This window comes from Nanorana parkeri, unplaced genomic scaffold (genome assembly GCF_000935625.1).
Source record: "Nanorana parkeri isolate BGI_ZX_2015 unplaced genomic scaffold, ASM93562v1 scaffold445, whole genome shotgun sequence".
Lineage (NCBI taxonomy): Eukaryota > Metazoa > Chordata > Amphibia > Anura > Dicroglossidae > Nanorana > Nanorana parkeri.
In genome coordinates, this window is record NW_017306713.1 from 1,109,474 (window position 1) to 1,127,285 (window position 17,812).

Genomic DNA, 17,812 nt, shown 5'->3' on the forward strand with positions numbered 1-17,812 from the left:
ATTTCATGTGACGACACTGAATAAATTACACTTTGTTACAATGTAAAGTAGTGGGTGTAAAGCTTGTATATCAGTGTACATTAGCTGTCCCCTCAAAATGACTTAACACACAGCCATTAATGTCACTCTCTCAAAATGGTCACTAGAAGTTCAACATGGAACCTCATGGCAAATAACTCTCTGAGGATCTGAAAAAAAGAATTGTTGCTCTACATAAAGATGGCCTAGGCTATAAGAAGATTGCCAAGACCCTAAAACTGAGCTGCAGCACGACGGCCAAGACCATACAGTGGTTTAACAGGACAGGTTCCACTCAGAACAGGCCTCGCCATGGTCGACCAAAGAAGTTGAGTTCACGTGCTCAGCGTCATCAGGTTGTCTTTTGGAAATAGACGTATGAGTGCTGCCAGCATTGCTGCAAGCATTGCTGCAGAGGTTGAAGGGGTGGGGGTTCAGCCAAAGCAGAGTGCTCTTTCAAACTGTTTTCTCTACTAGAAAATTAAAGGAATTATGTTGTCCTCCAGATTATATGTTCTCGACTAGTGACAAATGGATTGACAGAGAAGACTGAGGACAGCGTAAAGCCCTGGACAGTCTGCTTGGATTCCAAATTCAGTCTGGCATATCAGATCAGAAATAAGCAATGTCGAATCTACTCATTAGGGTAATGTTTTCTTTCTTATTACTACTTATAGCCAAACATATTTGTTAATGGATATGATGAGTGGTGTAGGTGTGTAAAATGTTTATTTGTCTTGTGAAGATAGAGCACTGTTTTAGAAATGTATTAATGTATTAGAAAGGTATACTGAATAATTCTATTTTTCTTGTTTTTGCTGATCAAATTCTGGTAAACTATGGGGAAAGTGCTGCAGAGATGCTGTGAATAGAAAACTTAGCTAGAAAACAGTAGTGCTTATATTAAATTGAGTTTACACAAAGGCACGCTGCCCTTTTCACTATGTCCATGTAGACTTTGAAGTTAAGGTTTCAAGGGTTTTCTATTCTCATACAAGTCTACTTGAAGGAAGTAAAATGCAGGTCAGAAAGAGGTCACTGCAGGTCAAATGTACCTGTCAATGAATTCTGAATTAACTCAGAACTGTTTCAAACTGATGTTGAACTGATGCCATTAACATAAACCCAAAGCCCGTCCACACAGGCCCTAAATCTTGTTCAGCTGCCCAGTTTGAATCCACTGATGTCAGACTTATGTTGGTGGGTTATGTGGCATGTGATATATATATGGGAGTGTTTCAATTGTGCTGTCAATTGCACATGAAGAAATCTGTTTTGTACTTTAATTTGTATCTGTAATGGGTTGGTTTCAAGAATTTTGCACATTAACAGTTGTATAACCCCTTACCTCCCAGACTGTAGCCTGCTTAAACTTGTGGAATTACACAGAAACATGTCCCTACTCTGTTTCAATTAGAGTGTATAAAATCTGTAATATGTTGCTTTGAAGAGTTTAATAACTCTTCTAAATAATTGTTGCATAGCCCTTCCCTCCTAGGCTGTTGCCTTCATTAGCTTGTTGAATTATACAGAGACATGTACATACTCTTTTTTGATTGCATTATATACTGTATAATCTCAGTCTGGCTAATACCTTATAGCGGGGGTCAAAAAGTCCTAAGCTACTAGCCAGGCCTTAAAAGTTACTCGCCACCAGCTGCCCCACCTAACCCCTACCCTGCCCCCGGCCTTAACTCCGCCAGGTCAGCGGTGTGACGCCGAGTACAAAGATCAGTAACAATGCACAGTACAGAAGTCAGTGGTGCAATGCAGAATACAGAGGCCAGCTGTGTGACGCACAGTACACCAGTCAGCAATGTGACGCGCAATGCAGAAGTCAGCAATGTGATGCGCAGTGCAGAAGTCAGCAATGTGATGCGCAGTGCAGAGGTCAGCAATGTGACGTGCAGTGCAGAGGTCAGCAATGTGACGCGCAGTGCAGAGGTCAGCAATGTGATGCGCAGTGTAGAGGTCAGCAATGTGATGCGCAGTGTAGAGGTCAGGGTGTAACGCACAGTACAGAGGTCAGTACACAATACAGAAATCAGCGGTCAGAATGTATCGCAGTGCAGAGGTCACAAAGAAAGTACCGGGACTTACAGTTGCTTTGACCTCTTCTTCTCCTGGTGATGGTGGAGGAGCCGCGAGGTTTCCTACACGTCCAGCCGGCTCTCACTCCTGCGCAGCAGAAGCCGGCCAACTGCAGTTCGGCAGTCTTCTTCTCCCACCAATAGCAGCTGAGGTGGGCGCAGGAAACTGCTGTGGTCACCAAGGAGCCCAATCGAAGCGGGCACAGACGATGGCAGTCAAGCCTCTCTGATACCTTTGCAAACGCCCCCCACCGCCGCCGTAAGCATTTAATCTCTCCCCTCTCGGCCGCTCTGCTGCTGCAGCGGCCAAGAGGGGAGAGATTAAGTGCTTGCGGGCGGCGAGGGGTGTTTGCAAAAGTATCAGAGGGGCCCGGGGGGCAATAGCCACCCTGCCCCCGGGCCTAGTCCGCCCCTGGGGCAGACTAATCCAGCACGTTATTTATATGAGTGCCCCACTCAATATGGCCGCAAGCGAGGGGCATACTGAGTGGGGCAACTCAGATTAATAACGTCCAAAAGATGTGGACTGGGAAGGGGGACTCTTTAATACTGCTCTGATCACACCTGTCAGCTTTCCCTCTCTCTCCTCCCGGCCGCTTCAGCTCCACGAAGCGGGCACTCAGAGAGGCGACTCTGATCACACCTGTCAGCGTTCTCTCTCTCTCCTCCTGGCCGCTGCAGCTTCAGAGCGGCTGGGAGGAGACTGATAGAGGGAGCGTTAACATGGATGGGACACTACCGCCGCGGTGATCGTTCGCTTCTGTTCTCTCTTCTCGGCCGCTCTGTAGCTGCAGCAGCCAAGGAAGGGAGAACAGAAGCGAGCGATCGCCGCGGCAGTAGTGTCCCATCCCTGGTCCCACCGGCGGCGCACCCCATCGCTGACATTCCACTCACCCCCCCGCAATTTTCACTTGCCGATTGCGAGGGGCCGAGTGGAAATTTTGAGGCCTACCTTATAGCATGGAATTGAGTTTAAAAATGTGGATATGGATTCACTTTCAATTGTTTGAAATATGCAGTATAATAAAAACAAACTCTCACTGATTTTTGTTTTTTTCCTACCAACTACAAATCATGCATTATCTGATACACAATTAGTTCCACGTATACAAACTGAATGACATATGGAGTTGTTATCCATAGCAGCAAACCAATTGTTATCCCTTTCCAGCATGCACTAGAAACATTCAGAGCCAAATTCTGCTGTAATGCTATGGGAAAGGAAATTTTATTCAGCTATTGTGAATGAGCCATGATCTAATGTTTACTAAAAACAAAAAAAGAATAAATATTGCCATATGTTACATGCTAAATGTAGTTTTTAGTATGTAGGTTGGTCATAGATAGGCATATATGTCCCCATGAATGATGGGTGGATTAAGATCTGCCTGCCTTGTATGAGTCCCAGGAGCTGCCTCTGTTAACACCTAAAACTTCTCAGAACAGTCAAAAATTATCTTTATTAGTAAAGAGATTTTCCAGCTTGTGGTTAAATCTCACCGTGTGATATTAGGTTCTTGCAACTGAGGTTTTGGTCACCATCTTGTGGTTAATAAACTGATCATTAATACTATGATCTTAATCCTGCGCCAATAAGTGTAATCAGCTGTGAGCACTAAAAATATCTAAAAAAGATATCCAGCGATAAACTAATGAACAATGTGCTGGGCTAACTCTTCATAAACATATAAAAATAACAATTCACAGTGAAAAATTGGGAACAATAACTTGTATCTTTTTCTTATAAACAATCTTATGAATAAAACATTAATTAGAGTGCAATAATAAAGTGGCAAGTGTTCAAAATATTCAACACTTAATTAATCCATGTGTCCAACACAAATCTGGAAAAGCCATGACAATATAATTCACAGCAATAGAGGGATCCTTAGTGACAGCCCCCTCTAGGAGAGATGATCACCTTAAGATTAGACCTCAAACGGGTCTAGTCGTGCTCCAAAGACTCTAATTTTATACCAGGTTGACTCTAGAATCGATGTAGAACCACTCTCCCAATCGCCACTAATAAAGGCAAAAATAAAAGCAATCCATAGCGTCAAACCATCCAACCATAAAATCTTTATTGATAAAATACTACTCACAAATGTATTTGATAATATAATTCCATAAAATATGATCCACAGCTTCCTCTCACGGTAATAACTCCTGATTAAAATCCAAGCTGCTCAGCGCACATTCCTGTGTCTACCATTTGATCCGTGCTAGCGAACTCCCACTTATGCATTACGGCACATTGTTCATTAGTTGATCACTAATACTAAACAATAGTAAAAACTTGGATCATGGCTTGCCTTTCTTGATCAGTAATACACCACCTTTCTAGTTTTTTATTTGTATTGCACCAGCCATTTCTGTAGCACTAACAGTTTGGAGAAACGTGCATCAAACAGAGTCCCAAAAAATAATAAAAGAGGCGAGAGGTCCCTCTTTTATTTCTAAAGACAAAGTTATACCAAAATGTCACTGTCACAGAATTGTTTTTATCACATCCTGTGCACCCTTGTACTTTGAAAAGTATACTGCCACGGAGATTAATGGCTCCATGGGGATTCAAGTTTAGCTATCATATACAGATCTTTCCCTCACTGTGCTCCAATACTGCTTTTAACGTTAAACTTCTGATTTTGCTTTGATACCTTAGCAAAGTTCCTCAGCAATGTTATGTCATACTTTTCCAAGGAGTGGAAACTACCAGACTGTTAGGCTGTCACCATTAATTAATTCTCTGCTTTTATCTCCTTACTGCTGTTCTGAGTAAAGATATTGAAAACATTTAATCTCTAATTAATCATGTATTAATATTTAAGCCTTATTACAATTTTTCAGGAATATACAGTATCTCCCTAACGTGAGGTCATCTTAGTATAGCCTGTATTTCTATTGCATATTTGTACTTAAAAATCAGTCTTACCAAAGCTAGATGTGTATCATTAAAAAAGTATTTACTTTTTAAAGTGCTGCTTAATTAAATCTCATTTTGTTCCAAGGTATGAATCAGTTATTTTAGAAGAAAAATGCATGTTTCCACTGATAAATATTTGCTTTCTAAAATATGCTTACTTCTAGCAGAACCCAGTAAAAAATGTTTACTCTAAATGCTGCTGCGAGAAATAGTTTGTGAACCCTGAAGACTTTTCTGGTTTTGTTCATGGATAGTTCCTGAAATGTGATGTGATCTTCATCTTGGGCCATAAACGTAAAACAGACCTTTACATTACCCATACTAGGCAAAGTAACAGGTTTGCTGCACATGAGGCACCATAGGTACATTGTACTTATCTTCCCCATCTTATCTCACTGCCCCAATCCAGTGCCACACACCTGAGATCAGGTCAAAGCTGTGTCATGATGTGGTCGGGGTGGAGGAGTGCATAGTCCTGTGTACATTTCAGCATTGCTAAAGGTAAGACCACTGTTCTTGCTACATACATCATAAATGTTGGGTCCAAACACACACACCTAAATGACTACAAGAGCAGTCAACAAGTGATAGAAATGGGCCTATCCACTAAACACACTTCTGATCAACAGGTATATAATTTTTTTTAAAGGTTATTGTCAATAAAGTTTCCATAGTTAATACATGTAAGGGGTTACATATATTTCTATAAATAACCCTAACTTGGTAAATCATTTGCTCAATAAAGATATGTAAAATGGTGTGTTGTGTGTTGATATGTAAAAGTGTTGTTCTCTAAATTAGATCTTTATTTTTCATATTTCAAGAGACATTACATAGTATTTGAGGTTGAATAAAGACACAGATCCATCAAGTTCAACCTCTCTGTGTCTGTTGTGCGTGTATTGGGGTATAGGACTCCCTGTGTGGTCTAGTTTTTAAGAATGCCTGTACCCCTGTATCAGAGGCGTAACTAGAAACCTCAGGGCCCTGGTGCAAGAAACCATTAAAGGCCCCCCCCCCAAAAAAACAAAAAACAAACATGACTTCGACACCTTTTTTTTCTTCTTCAAATCGGTTTGAAAGGGTTTTCTTTTTGTGGGGAGAGCGGGGTACAAGCAGTTACTGATCAGTGATCGCTGAGTGTTTGTAGATAATTGAGGACAGAGTATGGTTACTATCTCCTCAATTATGAATGGATGGAAAGTGATCTAATAGCCGCCGCGGTCATTTGCATTTTTCCGCAGGCGGCGTGCCATCCTCTTCTCTCTGAGCCCCCCCGAACTGGCGGAACACCAGGTCCCGGTCGCAAGTGCGACCACTGCGACCCTGGTAGTACCGCCAGTGCCCTGTATGTTACGGTCTCTGAGGAATCTAATTGATTTTTGAATTATTCAAGATTCTCTGCTCATACCACTGCTTGTGGTTCCAAAATGTAACCGCTCTGACTGAAAGAAGCTCCTGCGCCCTTTGTGTTTAAATCTTTTCTCCACCAATTTTAGGTAGTGGCCTCTAGTCTTTGTTATGGAGTTTACAGTAAAAAGTTTATTGCTGATGTTGCCATCACCACTAAGCATTTTGTACAACAAAATCATGTCCCCTCTTAATCGCCTCACTTCCAGCGTGATCAAGTTTAGATTTAGCAACTTTGTCTCATAGCTTTGGTCCTCCAGCCCCTTAATTAGTTTAGTTGCCCTTCTCTGGACTCTCTCCAGCTCAAGGACATCTTTTCTGTGGATTGGTGACCATAACTGGACCGCTTACTCCAGATGAGGCCGAACCAGCGATCTATAAAGTTGCAAAATTCTTGCTTTGTCTTTACAGTACATTCCCTTTTTTAATGCATGACAGTACCCTGCTAGCTTTGTTTGCCGCAGCTTGGTATTGCATGCTGTTATTCAATCTGTGGTCTACTATGGCCCCCAAATCTTTTTCTATTTCTAACATCTCTAGTTGAGTACCCATTAATGTTTATTCCACTTGCCTATTTTTAACCCCAAAATGCATTACTTTACATTTTTTTAACATTAAACCTCATCTGCCACATTCATAAAGAAGTTCAGAGAATTCCTCACATTTTTTCTCTCCCAACTGTATAGATTTAACTGTTGCTATGACTTACAAAGCTATTAATTTACAAAGCCAGAAATGTACGGGTTCACAAACTTTGTTTTTAAGTGTATATCTGATATTTCTTTTCATTTCTGTGGATGTGTCTTCTCAGACATCATTTGGTACATATTTTGGGGCTCAAAGGTTAACACATTTTGAGTTTGATCGGCCAGCCTAATAATTAATGTGCTATTTGTGTGAAAGCAGTAAGTTGTCTGTGAAATGAAGGCCAGTCTATGAAACTCTACAGAAGCAGAACTTGGGGAATGTTTATGCTGTGCGTTCCTTCATCCTGGCAGCATTGAAGCCTTTCAATTCCCTGTGGGCAGCATTTTATCCTCCTAGATGCTTGGCAGGAGTTATTGCTGGCAGCCTAAAACTTGGCAAATACTTATATGAAGATACATTAGGCCAGAAAGATATTTTTATTCCCAGTTTTATAAAGATGTGTGTTATTAGTTTTCAAATGTACTAATATCCAATAAACGTTGGTTAGATGTGGAATTACAATAAATGCATTAAGCTACTTCTTACCTGAAATCTAAACTGAACTAGTTATTCTTACTTGAATCTTGGTGTGCTTTGTGTATTTCTTCCAGATCTATGCAGTAATCCAGTGTGAAACTTTACCTCTGTGCAGGAGCTTCCTGTAATAAAGACTGGTCAATTCTGCTCGCTTTCCTTGACTGGTCTTGTCTCCGCCCCCCTCCTGTACTTATTTTCAGGCAGCCTGTAGTGGGTGGGTCTGCTGGACCCCTCCTACAGCTCTACTCTCTGTACAAGTTATGTGCTGCACAGTGATGCAGTCACTACTACTTATATATGGTAACATTTTGGTTTGCAAAGATGTTTGGTGCACATAAAGTGGATTTATATACTCTGTGACTATTGAGGAATACATTTAGGGACATTCAGGTCTACATCGCACAGCAGCTTGGGTTAGATGCTTGGCCTGGTGCTGATGTGTCAATCCCGGCACATTGCATTGTGTATATTTTTTATAGAACTTTATTGAAATGCCACAAGTGACATTTCATTGAATTTCTAAGGGCACAGCATGGTGCAAGGTGGTTGCACAGTGTCGCATCCCACTGCGCTGAAAAAAAAGTACTGCATGCCGTACTTTTTTTACCGCACACCACCACATTCTCACCGCAATGTGGTGGTGTGAATGGTGTCCATCCGTAACAAGGCAAATTGCCTTGTTTTGCATTGGGGCTGGAAAAAAAAACGACCAGGATAATGGGGGAGCACAGGTATACCTATCTAGATTTGATGTAAAGATGGAGTGGTGTGAAGTTCATCAGGAGATGAGTAGGGACAGTCATGGAAGGCATAGACATGTGGGCCTGGAGGAGAGCAGAGACCCAGTAGTTGAACAGGAACAATGAAGGATAGCATTTGAGCTGAACAGATCTAGTGGAAAGCATGGACACTGAAGTTCAGCCAGGACAGTGAATGAGGGCAGAGACACAGGGAATGAGCCGGGTTCAAATAGGTCTGAGGAAAAGCTCAGACACAGGGAATGGGTGGGGTTCAAATGGGTCTGAAGAAGAGCAGAGACACAGGGAGTAAGCGGGGTTCAAAAGGGTCTGAAGAAGAGCAGAGACACAGGGGTTGAGTGAGTCTGGTGAAAAATGTGAAATGCGCTTTGTGAAATGTGGAAGCTTCTTGTCTTTTACTTTGTCCTACTCTCTTCTTAAGTGTTCCTTCTATAATAATTTTGTGTACAGAAATAGATTTTTTTAAGGCCTCATTACATAGATTTGGTTTGTAACGTGTTTTCATAAGCTTCACTTAGGTAATGTGTCAATAGGAGAACGAGGAAGGTGCATTGGAATTCTTTTTAAGATGATACATTTGTGTTTGCAATCATAATTTTGTTTGTTTTTAAATAATGATAGAAAAGACCCATCGATCATATAAAAAAAAGTATGTAACAGCATAGTTGTTTTCCTAAATTCATATATTCAAATGCAAACGCTGGCATTAGTTGATAATTTGTGTCTGTAAGATTTGCTCATCTGAGCAAAGACTTCCATAGCAACATGAACAAACATTGAAAAATAATCCTACAGTTACACACAAATCTGCATGCAACGTTGATTATCATATGGGTGTATAAATACTGTGTCTCTTGAATTGGCTCCTTTTTTCATAGCAACCCTATTCACAGTTTACACTACACATTTCTCTGACTATTGGAAACACATGTTGTAATGGAGCCCTTCCTTACCCTTTCCCTAATGATCTGGAACTGAAAACTAGAAGATTGCTAGTTTAAAGTCTATATGATTGATTTTGCCATGTCTAATAATTGGTCAGTTTTTGTACACAATTTTTTGTATCTATGTTTCCATGTTGGACGTGTCATAACCCTATCACAGGTATTTTTTTGTTTTGTAAATGAAAAACTTTGCAGATTTATTTTCAAAATAATACAAATCAATATTGCACCGTGGTGCTGGGTCAACATGTGTCCCCTCTTTTTTTCTTAAAGTCTGATCACAGTTTAGGCCAATGTTTCTTAAATTTAGGCCAATGTTTCTAAAAATCTTGTGGAACCCCAATCTAGACATTCAGAAAATGTAAATGTTACAAAAACAATTTCTACTCCAAAATCAATACCAGATATTTATCTGAGATAGGGGTAGATTTTTAAGGGGGGCCCAATGCAAAAGCACAAAACAGTGGGTGCTTTTACCCCTTAACTTGATGCTCCTCCTTAACATCAAAAGTCCTCCTCCTTTTACATCAGGAGCCCCCTTCACATCAGAGCCTCCCCTTTTAAATCAGAATCCCCATTTACATCAGGAGCCCCCTTTGAATCAGATGCCTCCTCCTTTCACATCAGAGTCCCTCTTGTTCACACCAAGAGCCCCTGTCACATCAGCGACCCCTCTTTTACATCTGAGTTCCTCTTCACATTAGGAGCACCCTTCACATCAGAGTCCTCACTTTTCCCTTCTCATCAGAATCCTAAGTCCCCTCTTCACATCAGAGTCCTCAGTTACCCTTTACATCTGATTCCTCAGGCCAAATGTCAGAAGGCAACCCAGGGTGCCACGGCACCGTGATTGAGAAAGACTTGTTTAGGCTATTGAGGTGTGCTTTCTTGTATTGTAGGATATAACTAAAGCTCATGAAAGATTCTGTGCTACTTTCTAAAATAGTGTCATTCTCATGAGTAGGCTTAATGCAGTATGTTTCAGAATATGTTCATTTCTTGCTTCATTTTAACTGTGCTTTCAACTGATAAAAATAGTACTAAATGAAAGATGGGCAACATGTGCCTTTCAATGCTTTTGGTAAATGCATGCATCACACCCCCCCTCCCCCCACTCCCACCCCCCTTCATTCACTTACACACACACACACACACACCTACCTTTCCCAGAAAATATGTACAGGAAATACTTAAATAACTCTTTATTAAAAAAAAAAACTTTGAACGAGCCCTTGATCAGAAGTCATCTTACTACAAATAACGGCTGTTAGATTCTTACCCCTTAATCTGTTTATTTGTGAACATATTGGACTGGCAGTTGAAAGTGATGTAAATTATGTGTTTTTCTGCCCATGACAACAAATTCCTTCTTTTAGCTTTGTCATAATTATTTCTATTTGTAAGAGGAGCCTGATGTGACTTTCAAAAGTGCTTATGACATTTTATGTCCTAGTGCATAATGTTACAATTATGTTTAGGAGAGCTAATTACACAATATCCAATATCACACTGATTGCACTCCTTTAACCCCTTCATGACTGAGGCCCTTTTTTCATTTTTTGCACCCATGTTATATTCCACATTTTAGGCCTGAAAATGACGTAAAACCCCCCAACATTATATATTTTCTGAATGCCACGACCCTGTAGAATAAAAATTAACGGAAAAAAAGTACTCAGAACAATGTGTTGACTGCCATTACTTACCCGCTTATGAAAATGTTAGTTGTCTCTCTTGCTAGTACAGTACTGTACCAGTGTGCAGTTCCTGAAAGTCAGCCTGATCCTTATACTTGTTCTAGGTCCATATGTGTGCATACGGGCTGTGTCGTGTGTGCCTAGGCATACCCTAATCACCCCTGTACGCAACAGCAGTACTGTAGTAGTGGGCGCCAAACACAGTACTGTGAAATGAGCTCAGTGTGTAGTGGCGACGCTGGCACAGGCATTCCTAGGTTTCCTGATTGGCCGCGAAGCTGTCTCCATGCTCCCTCGTCACCAGGTGATGAGGAAGGATGGAGCCAGCTTTTTGGCCAATCAGGAAGCCGGGGGGGGGGCGGCTAAGGACTCGCCGCCCAGCTTTCTGATTGGCAAGCTTCCCATGGATCCGGCTTCCTGGCCAATCAGGAAGCTGGGCAACGTGTAATGATTCACCGTCCGGCTTCCTGATACCGAAAGTTCCTGTATCGGGATAGGCATCGGGAGCATTTGGGTGAGTACGATTACTTGCCGAAATACTTGGTATCAGCACCGATAGCGATACTGGTTTCGGTATCAGTGCATCCCTAAGGTGCAATGTGCTCTCTTTATTTTTGGGGTGCTAAATATAATGGCATGCATTGTGGTCCCTGTATTTGGGGGTGCTGTATATAATGGTGTGCACTGTGGTCCCTGTATTAGTGGGTGCTGTACATAATGGTGTGCGTTGTGGTCCCTGCATTTGGGGGTGCTGTATATAATGGTGTGCACTGTGGTTTCTGCATTGTGGGGTGCTGTATATATTGGTGTGCATTGTGGCCCCTGTATTTTGGGGTTCTGTATATAATGGTGTGCACTGTGGTTCCTGTATTGTGGGGTGCTGTATATAATGGTGTGCATTGTGGGCCCTGTATTTTGGGGGTGATGTATATAATGGGGTACAATGTGGTCCCTTTATGGATCCCTGCACAAGCAGTACTGGCAGTTGCGGGAGCCGTTTCAGTTTTGAGCTGGTTGGAGGAGATCTTTCTAATCTCTCGCCGGTTTGTGCTTTTGGGTGCACACCCTAATGCAAAAGGCTGCACACACGCCTATAACATTGGCTTACAGTATACTTACTTTAAGAAGGATCCCACAGGATTTCCTCCTTGAATGCAGTGACATATAGAGGCATGGTTTAGCATCAGGACACGCAGCACGCCCTCCCTCCCCCCTTAATCTTGCCAATTCTTTTAAGTAATGCCCACTTTAGGCATACTGTCAGTGGCGGTCAGGGCACACTTCATACCACTTATTTAGGGTCATGTGCACTATATCAGACCACAAATACATATTTATGTACAGCTTGGGAAAGTACCCGAATAAGTATTGGTATCAGCTTTTTTTTAATCCTTTGCACAGCACACTTGGGTGTACTAGGGGTAATCAGACTCTGCTGCATGAGCTTGTACTGCCAGGGAACATGCTGAAAGAAGGAGAAAACAGAGTGAGCAGAGTTTATGACTTAATTAGTAGAAGGTGATGACATTTAAAAAATAAATTTCTGTGTTTCAGATTAGGAGAAGATGACAGCATATTTGAAGTGAACATGGCGTCTGGAGGTTGTGAAGTTCATCGCTTTGATCCAAGCATTGGGTCTGCTCACATTCATGAAGGAGAGCGGCTTTGGCACCATCGACTTTCTGTTGATTGGAGGGATCCTAACCCAGCAATCGCCACACATCGATTACATAGCAATACTAAGAAGCTAGGAGCCATTCTCAATGAATTTGGACATTGGAAGGTAAGAAATAGTTATGCTGTTTTCTAAATCTTTGATCATTTTGTATATATATATAATACAGTGTTTGTTGCCTAAATATGTTACCTTGCAAATATTGACCTTGCACCCTTTAAAATGGGGATGATAATGCATTTTTTGGTGGAGGTTTGCATATAAGGAGTACAATGAACCAGTAATCATAAGAGACACATGATCCTCAAGTTCATTACATCTTACACTAGGTGCTCTTTATAAAGCCTAGTTGCTTTATCCCTCCATTTGATGACTAGACAGACAGCAATGCCCTACCTGGTTACCAGGTCTGTACAAGTCTATCTTATTATTTGGATACATCAGCGATAGTTTAGTTTGCATCAGTGCTGGCAGGTTGAATCACATTCTGGCGTCTTATATTTATCTGAGGTTCCAGTGATGACATATCCTGAAAAGAATTTGTTAAACTGATGTATCCAATACAACACCAAACAGCCTGATGCAATACAGTGCAAGGAATAAAGTGCTAAACAGAAAGTCCAGTAACCCATAGCATCCCATCAGAATTCTGATTGGTTGTTATGGGAGCTTAACTTTACCCTAAAACTCCATTCACATGGGGCATTCTGGGATTCCTGTGACAAGAACGTAAGGATTCCTGCAGCAGGAATCCCAGGTGTCCCTGTTGAGATGTGGCTGGTGTACCCATTGAAGTAAATGACATGGTTACCGTGGCCAGATCTGCAAGTGGCAATCCACATATATTTGTACATGGTACGATTACATGCAGTTTGGAATAGATCAGTCGCTGGACGCATTTATCCTACATCCAGTGACAGTCATCCATAAAAACTCAGTTTTTACTCGGGAAACAGATACTTTTTTTCAAAAGAATAATGTAATAGGGTAATGCCAACATGTTTTATTGGTTTATGTGAGGTGTGATTTTTTGTAAACATTGGTCCACTTTACCTTCTCTTAATAATGTATCCTTATATCCTTATATTTCAGGAATAGCTGGTTATCCTGTTTTTACTATCCCAAGTATTAGTTGGGGGAAGGGGAGGGGGGTAGTTTAGCCCCACAGAGACTATACTGTGTACTCCGTCAAGTCTGATGCAGACACAATCTCCAGGCTACTGAAGGACATAAAACTGTCAATTGACAGTTTTCTTTCATGTAATTGTAACATCATCTTTATTATTTGACAGCTTTATGACAGTCTGTTATTAACACTGGGCTCAGAGAGGAAGAAAGACATCTTCTGTGGGGGCTCCAAAGTGATGATTCAGATTAATATAAATTTGCAATTGTGACTGGTGCTCTTTACATTTTTCTGAAAACAGTCACATTTCCATTGTTGGTGATTTTCATTGTATTGACTGACCTCATCTATTATGTAATTAGCAGAGATGGATTTAGGTAGAATTGGGCCCTAGGCATGGTATGGTTGCAGCTTTGGACACTCCCATCCTTTTGATTGACATTTATAAGGATTTCAGTAGGCACAGTGGACACTGCCCCATGTGAATTGTCTGTATTGACATCTTCTAACACATCAGACACCTATTTACAAGTACATCCCCCCTTGTGATGTAGCAGGAAGGTAAACATCTTTGACCAACTGTGCTATACTCCAGTTTATGGCTGGATCATCAAGGTTGTAGCTGGGCCTATTGGACATACCCTGGGCCCTAGGCTTTTGCCTAGGTTGCCTCGTGGATGATCCAGTTCTTATCATTAGTATCTATGTCTTTTTCTACATTTTCTGTTTTCCGTAGTGTTTACACAGTCTATTTGTAGCTTTCAAGGGTCATTGAAAGACAAACAAATGCTGTGCAGGAACTCTGGAAGTATGCTGACCTGTGACAAACTAATCTTGTATTCCAGATCTTCACAGCCATGATTGCCCTTACTTGCATTGTTTCTTCCAAAGTAAACCTGCAACCCATGTTTTTTTGCAGGTTCAGTCATCCGTAATCACACATTTGATGAATGAATTGTATTTATATGTTGTAACAGTGCAAAGACTCGTATATAAAAACATTTGATGATTGGGAAATATAGCCAAAGCCCAGAAACAGGGAGCAGAGCGAAAATCCGGCACGGATTTCCGGATATTGTGACAATAGGCTCAGTAATGCTGATAACTAAATATAATCTAAAAAAAATGTTTTCCCACTATACTGGTCTAGTAGCCATATTGGGAAGTGAAATTTTACTGCTCTAAACATATGACAAGGAATTGCTTATAGGCCCCCTATAAATATGTAGAAATCTAAACATGCTCTTTACAATGTATATTTTGAAAGTAATAAAGGTTATATCTGGGCAAATATTAGTCCCTCTAACCTGGCCTGCACATCTTTTTCTTACAAACAAGATATATTTACCTACGTCCACCATTTAGATCTCTCATTTGGGCTGTTTCTGGGTGCCAGTCATTCAGCAGATGTACCCTCACAGTCCTCTCTCACTGACATCACGGCTGCAGATTCCTCTTCTGGATCCTGAGAGGACCCCTCCACTGGACAGCCAATACGATGTGTACACGTCATGCAGACAGTAAGGTGGATACCCAAAGAAGGATCCCACCTCCTGTAAACAGAAGAGGAGAGAATACTCTGGCCTGAAGGGTCACATAACTGTTGTTTAGGTAATTGAAAAGGTAATTTAGCTTTTTTTTTGTCTTGCCATCAATCAGTTGTGGGGGAGGGAATAGGTGAAACCCAGAGATCAGCTTTCAATATAGAAGGTTAATATAAAAAAAAAAGTAATGATGTCCCTTGAAGAGATATCTACTTGTACCTAATTTGCTGTATTTATAGTATAAAGACTTGTACAAAGTACAGCTGGTAACAGTAATTCACAGCAATCAATCGGATTTTAACTTATTTCACAACTCTCATTTTAAGAGCATCTTTGAATCTGATAGGTTCCTGTAAATTCTTCCCTAGAACTTTCTTTTTTTAAAAGGTCCTCTTGGCTTTCAAATCAATTACCGAACAAGCAGACACAAATACTGACACAATGCTACTGCCTGAGCTGCTCAAATTTGATATTTACAGGACTATTCTTTACAGTTTAAAGAGTTTGGAGAAGGCAGGAGAAGTAAATCTAGGCCAAAATACCGTAGCTGATTTGAAATAACTGAAAAAATTCTTAAAGGAGAACTATGAGGTGAGTGCTGTCACAGGTCGGCTCAGTAGATCGGGAGGTGAGCGAACATATACCGGCGTTCGCCCACCTCTCGCTGGATTCCCCCCTCCCCGCTCCTCCAGCTCTGACTGGCGGAACGGACGGGGGAGGGGGCGGGTACAGCTGGCTCTGCCTCTAGATAGGCAGAGCCAGCTGTCACTCACGCAGCTGGGCGGATCTCGACATCAACGTCGGGATCCGCTCCGGCTGCGGCGTCTCAGTATACAGCTCGCGGTATACTGAGCTTAGGGTAACGGGAGGACGCTAGTTTGTGTCCTCCCGTTACCCTAAGGAGAACTATGGGGAAAAGCCCTGACCCCATAGATCTCCTTTAATGACTGAAAAATTCTCCAATTCAGCTCACTTTCCAGTTCAGCTATGTTGTCCTAGATTGTTCACTTCTCCTGCCTTCTTTAAACTCTTCTCCCTTTTGTGAATAGACCTGTTAGTTTCCAAGCTTTACAGAACATTCTAATGTAAGAGAATTGTGAATCTGTAGGTTCTGAATCACTCCAACCCTTGCAGCTGTTTAGCCAGTATGGGCTGGATCAATTTGAATGTTGGATATACTGTATAAAGTACATTCTGTGGACTGAACTTACTGGAAGCTTTGGGGTTGAATCTGTTGGTACCCAGTTACACTAGTTAGCCTTATTTGCTAGCTGCAAGTGGCAAACATAGTGGAGAAACTTTTTGGTAAGACGCATTGGCCTTTTTGGTAAGACGCATGTTGTTTACAGACCTCAAAGTGCAAACTGACATTAACCTCTTGCCGTCCGCCCGTAGTAAAAAAACGGACGGACGGCAACACAAGTAATTGAGTCAGAGAAGTGACGTGTTCATGATCAAATAGCTAGGTTTGAGATTTCAGTCAGACAAAGCCAGTCCTGAGGCAGGTAGCTTCTGCTGCCCTGTCCCTATAGCTAACCTATAGTGCTCTGGGAATCCTTTGTCATGTAATTACAAATAAATAAATAACAGGTAATAAGGTGCAGAACCAAATGCCATATTTTTAGATGTAGACATTAAAATCATGGAGTTAGCGATGCATTTATAGCAAACCACTATGCATGACAATTGTAAGCTGAAATAAACTTTTATCAACTAGACTAGATCAGAGATTAAATATTATAGAAATATTTTCCGAAGTCATTTTATTAGATTAACCATGCTTGTAAAATTAGGTATAATAATGTTGTTTAAACAAAGCCATTCTTGAATACACAAAATAGTCCTTATAGAGTATGGATCATATTTACTGTACATCTGCGTATTTGTAACAACTGTAAGTTCAGAACTGACATGAAAACTAAAATTCAGCAGTCCTTTATGTCGGCTATCTAGAGTTTACAATCAAAGGTTTAATAGGACAATGAAATGACAGTACAAATTGGCAGTATTAATAGTTTAGGGTTTATTAACTTCAGTGCAATTGTGCAATTTCCTGAAGTTTACAGTAAATTAAAAGCAACGAATCTTGGCAGCCAAAAGCTAGCACACGCAAACACTGGAGAGGATATCACAAATAAATACCATATGTCACAAGAACACTGTGTATTAGTCTCATCTGTCTTTTCTTTTTGAATTGTAGTTTTGGTTGAGTGATGTTATTGAGGTTACAGATACAGAAGATCTGACATATCATTCCATACAGCCGCAATCATATTTCCTCTAGTGTCTAAATGCTATACAAAATCCAATTGTCTGCCACAAGAAAACAATAAAGTATGTATCTAAAAAAGTCCCCTTGTCTTTCATTTTCAGAGGATTAGAGATCACTTTCCCACCAGACAT

At 41.1% G+C, this 17,812-nt stretch overlaps 1 protein-coding gene across 1 annotated transcript in view; it reads left to right on the forward strand.

Moving 5' to 3' along the window:
* METTL24 (methyltransferase like 24) overlaps positions 1–17,812 on the forward strand; it is a 47,430-nt gene that overhangs the window by 24,909 nt on the left and 4,709 nt on the right. The window contains exons 3-4 of the mRNA XM_018560279.1: positions 525–664; positions 12,619–12,847. Of these exons, the coding sequence (XP_018415781.1) occupies positions 525–664; positions 12,619–12,847 (369 nt within the window). The remainder of the gene's footprint in view (positions 1–524; positions 665–12,618; positions 12,848–17,812) is intronic.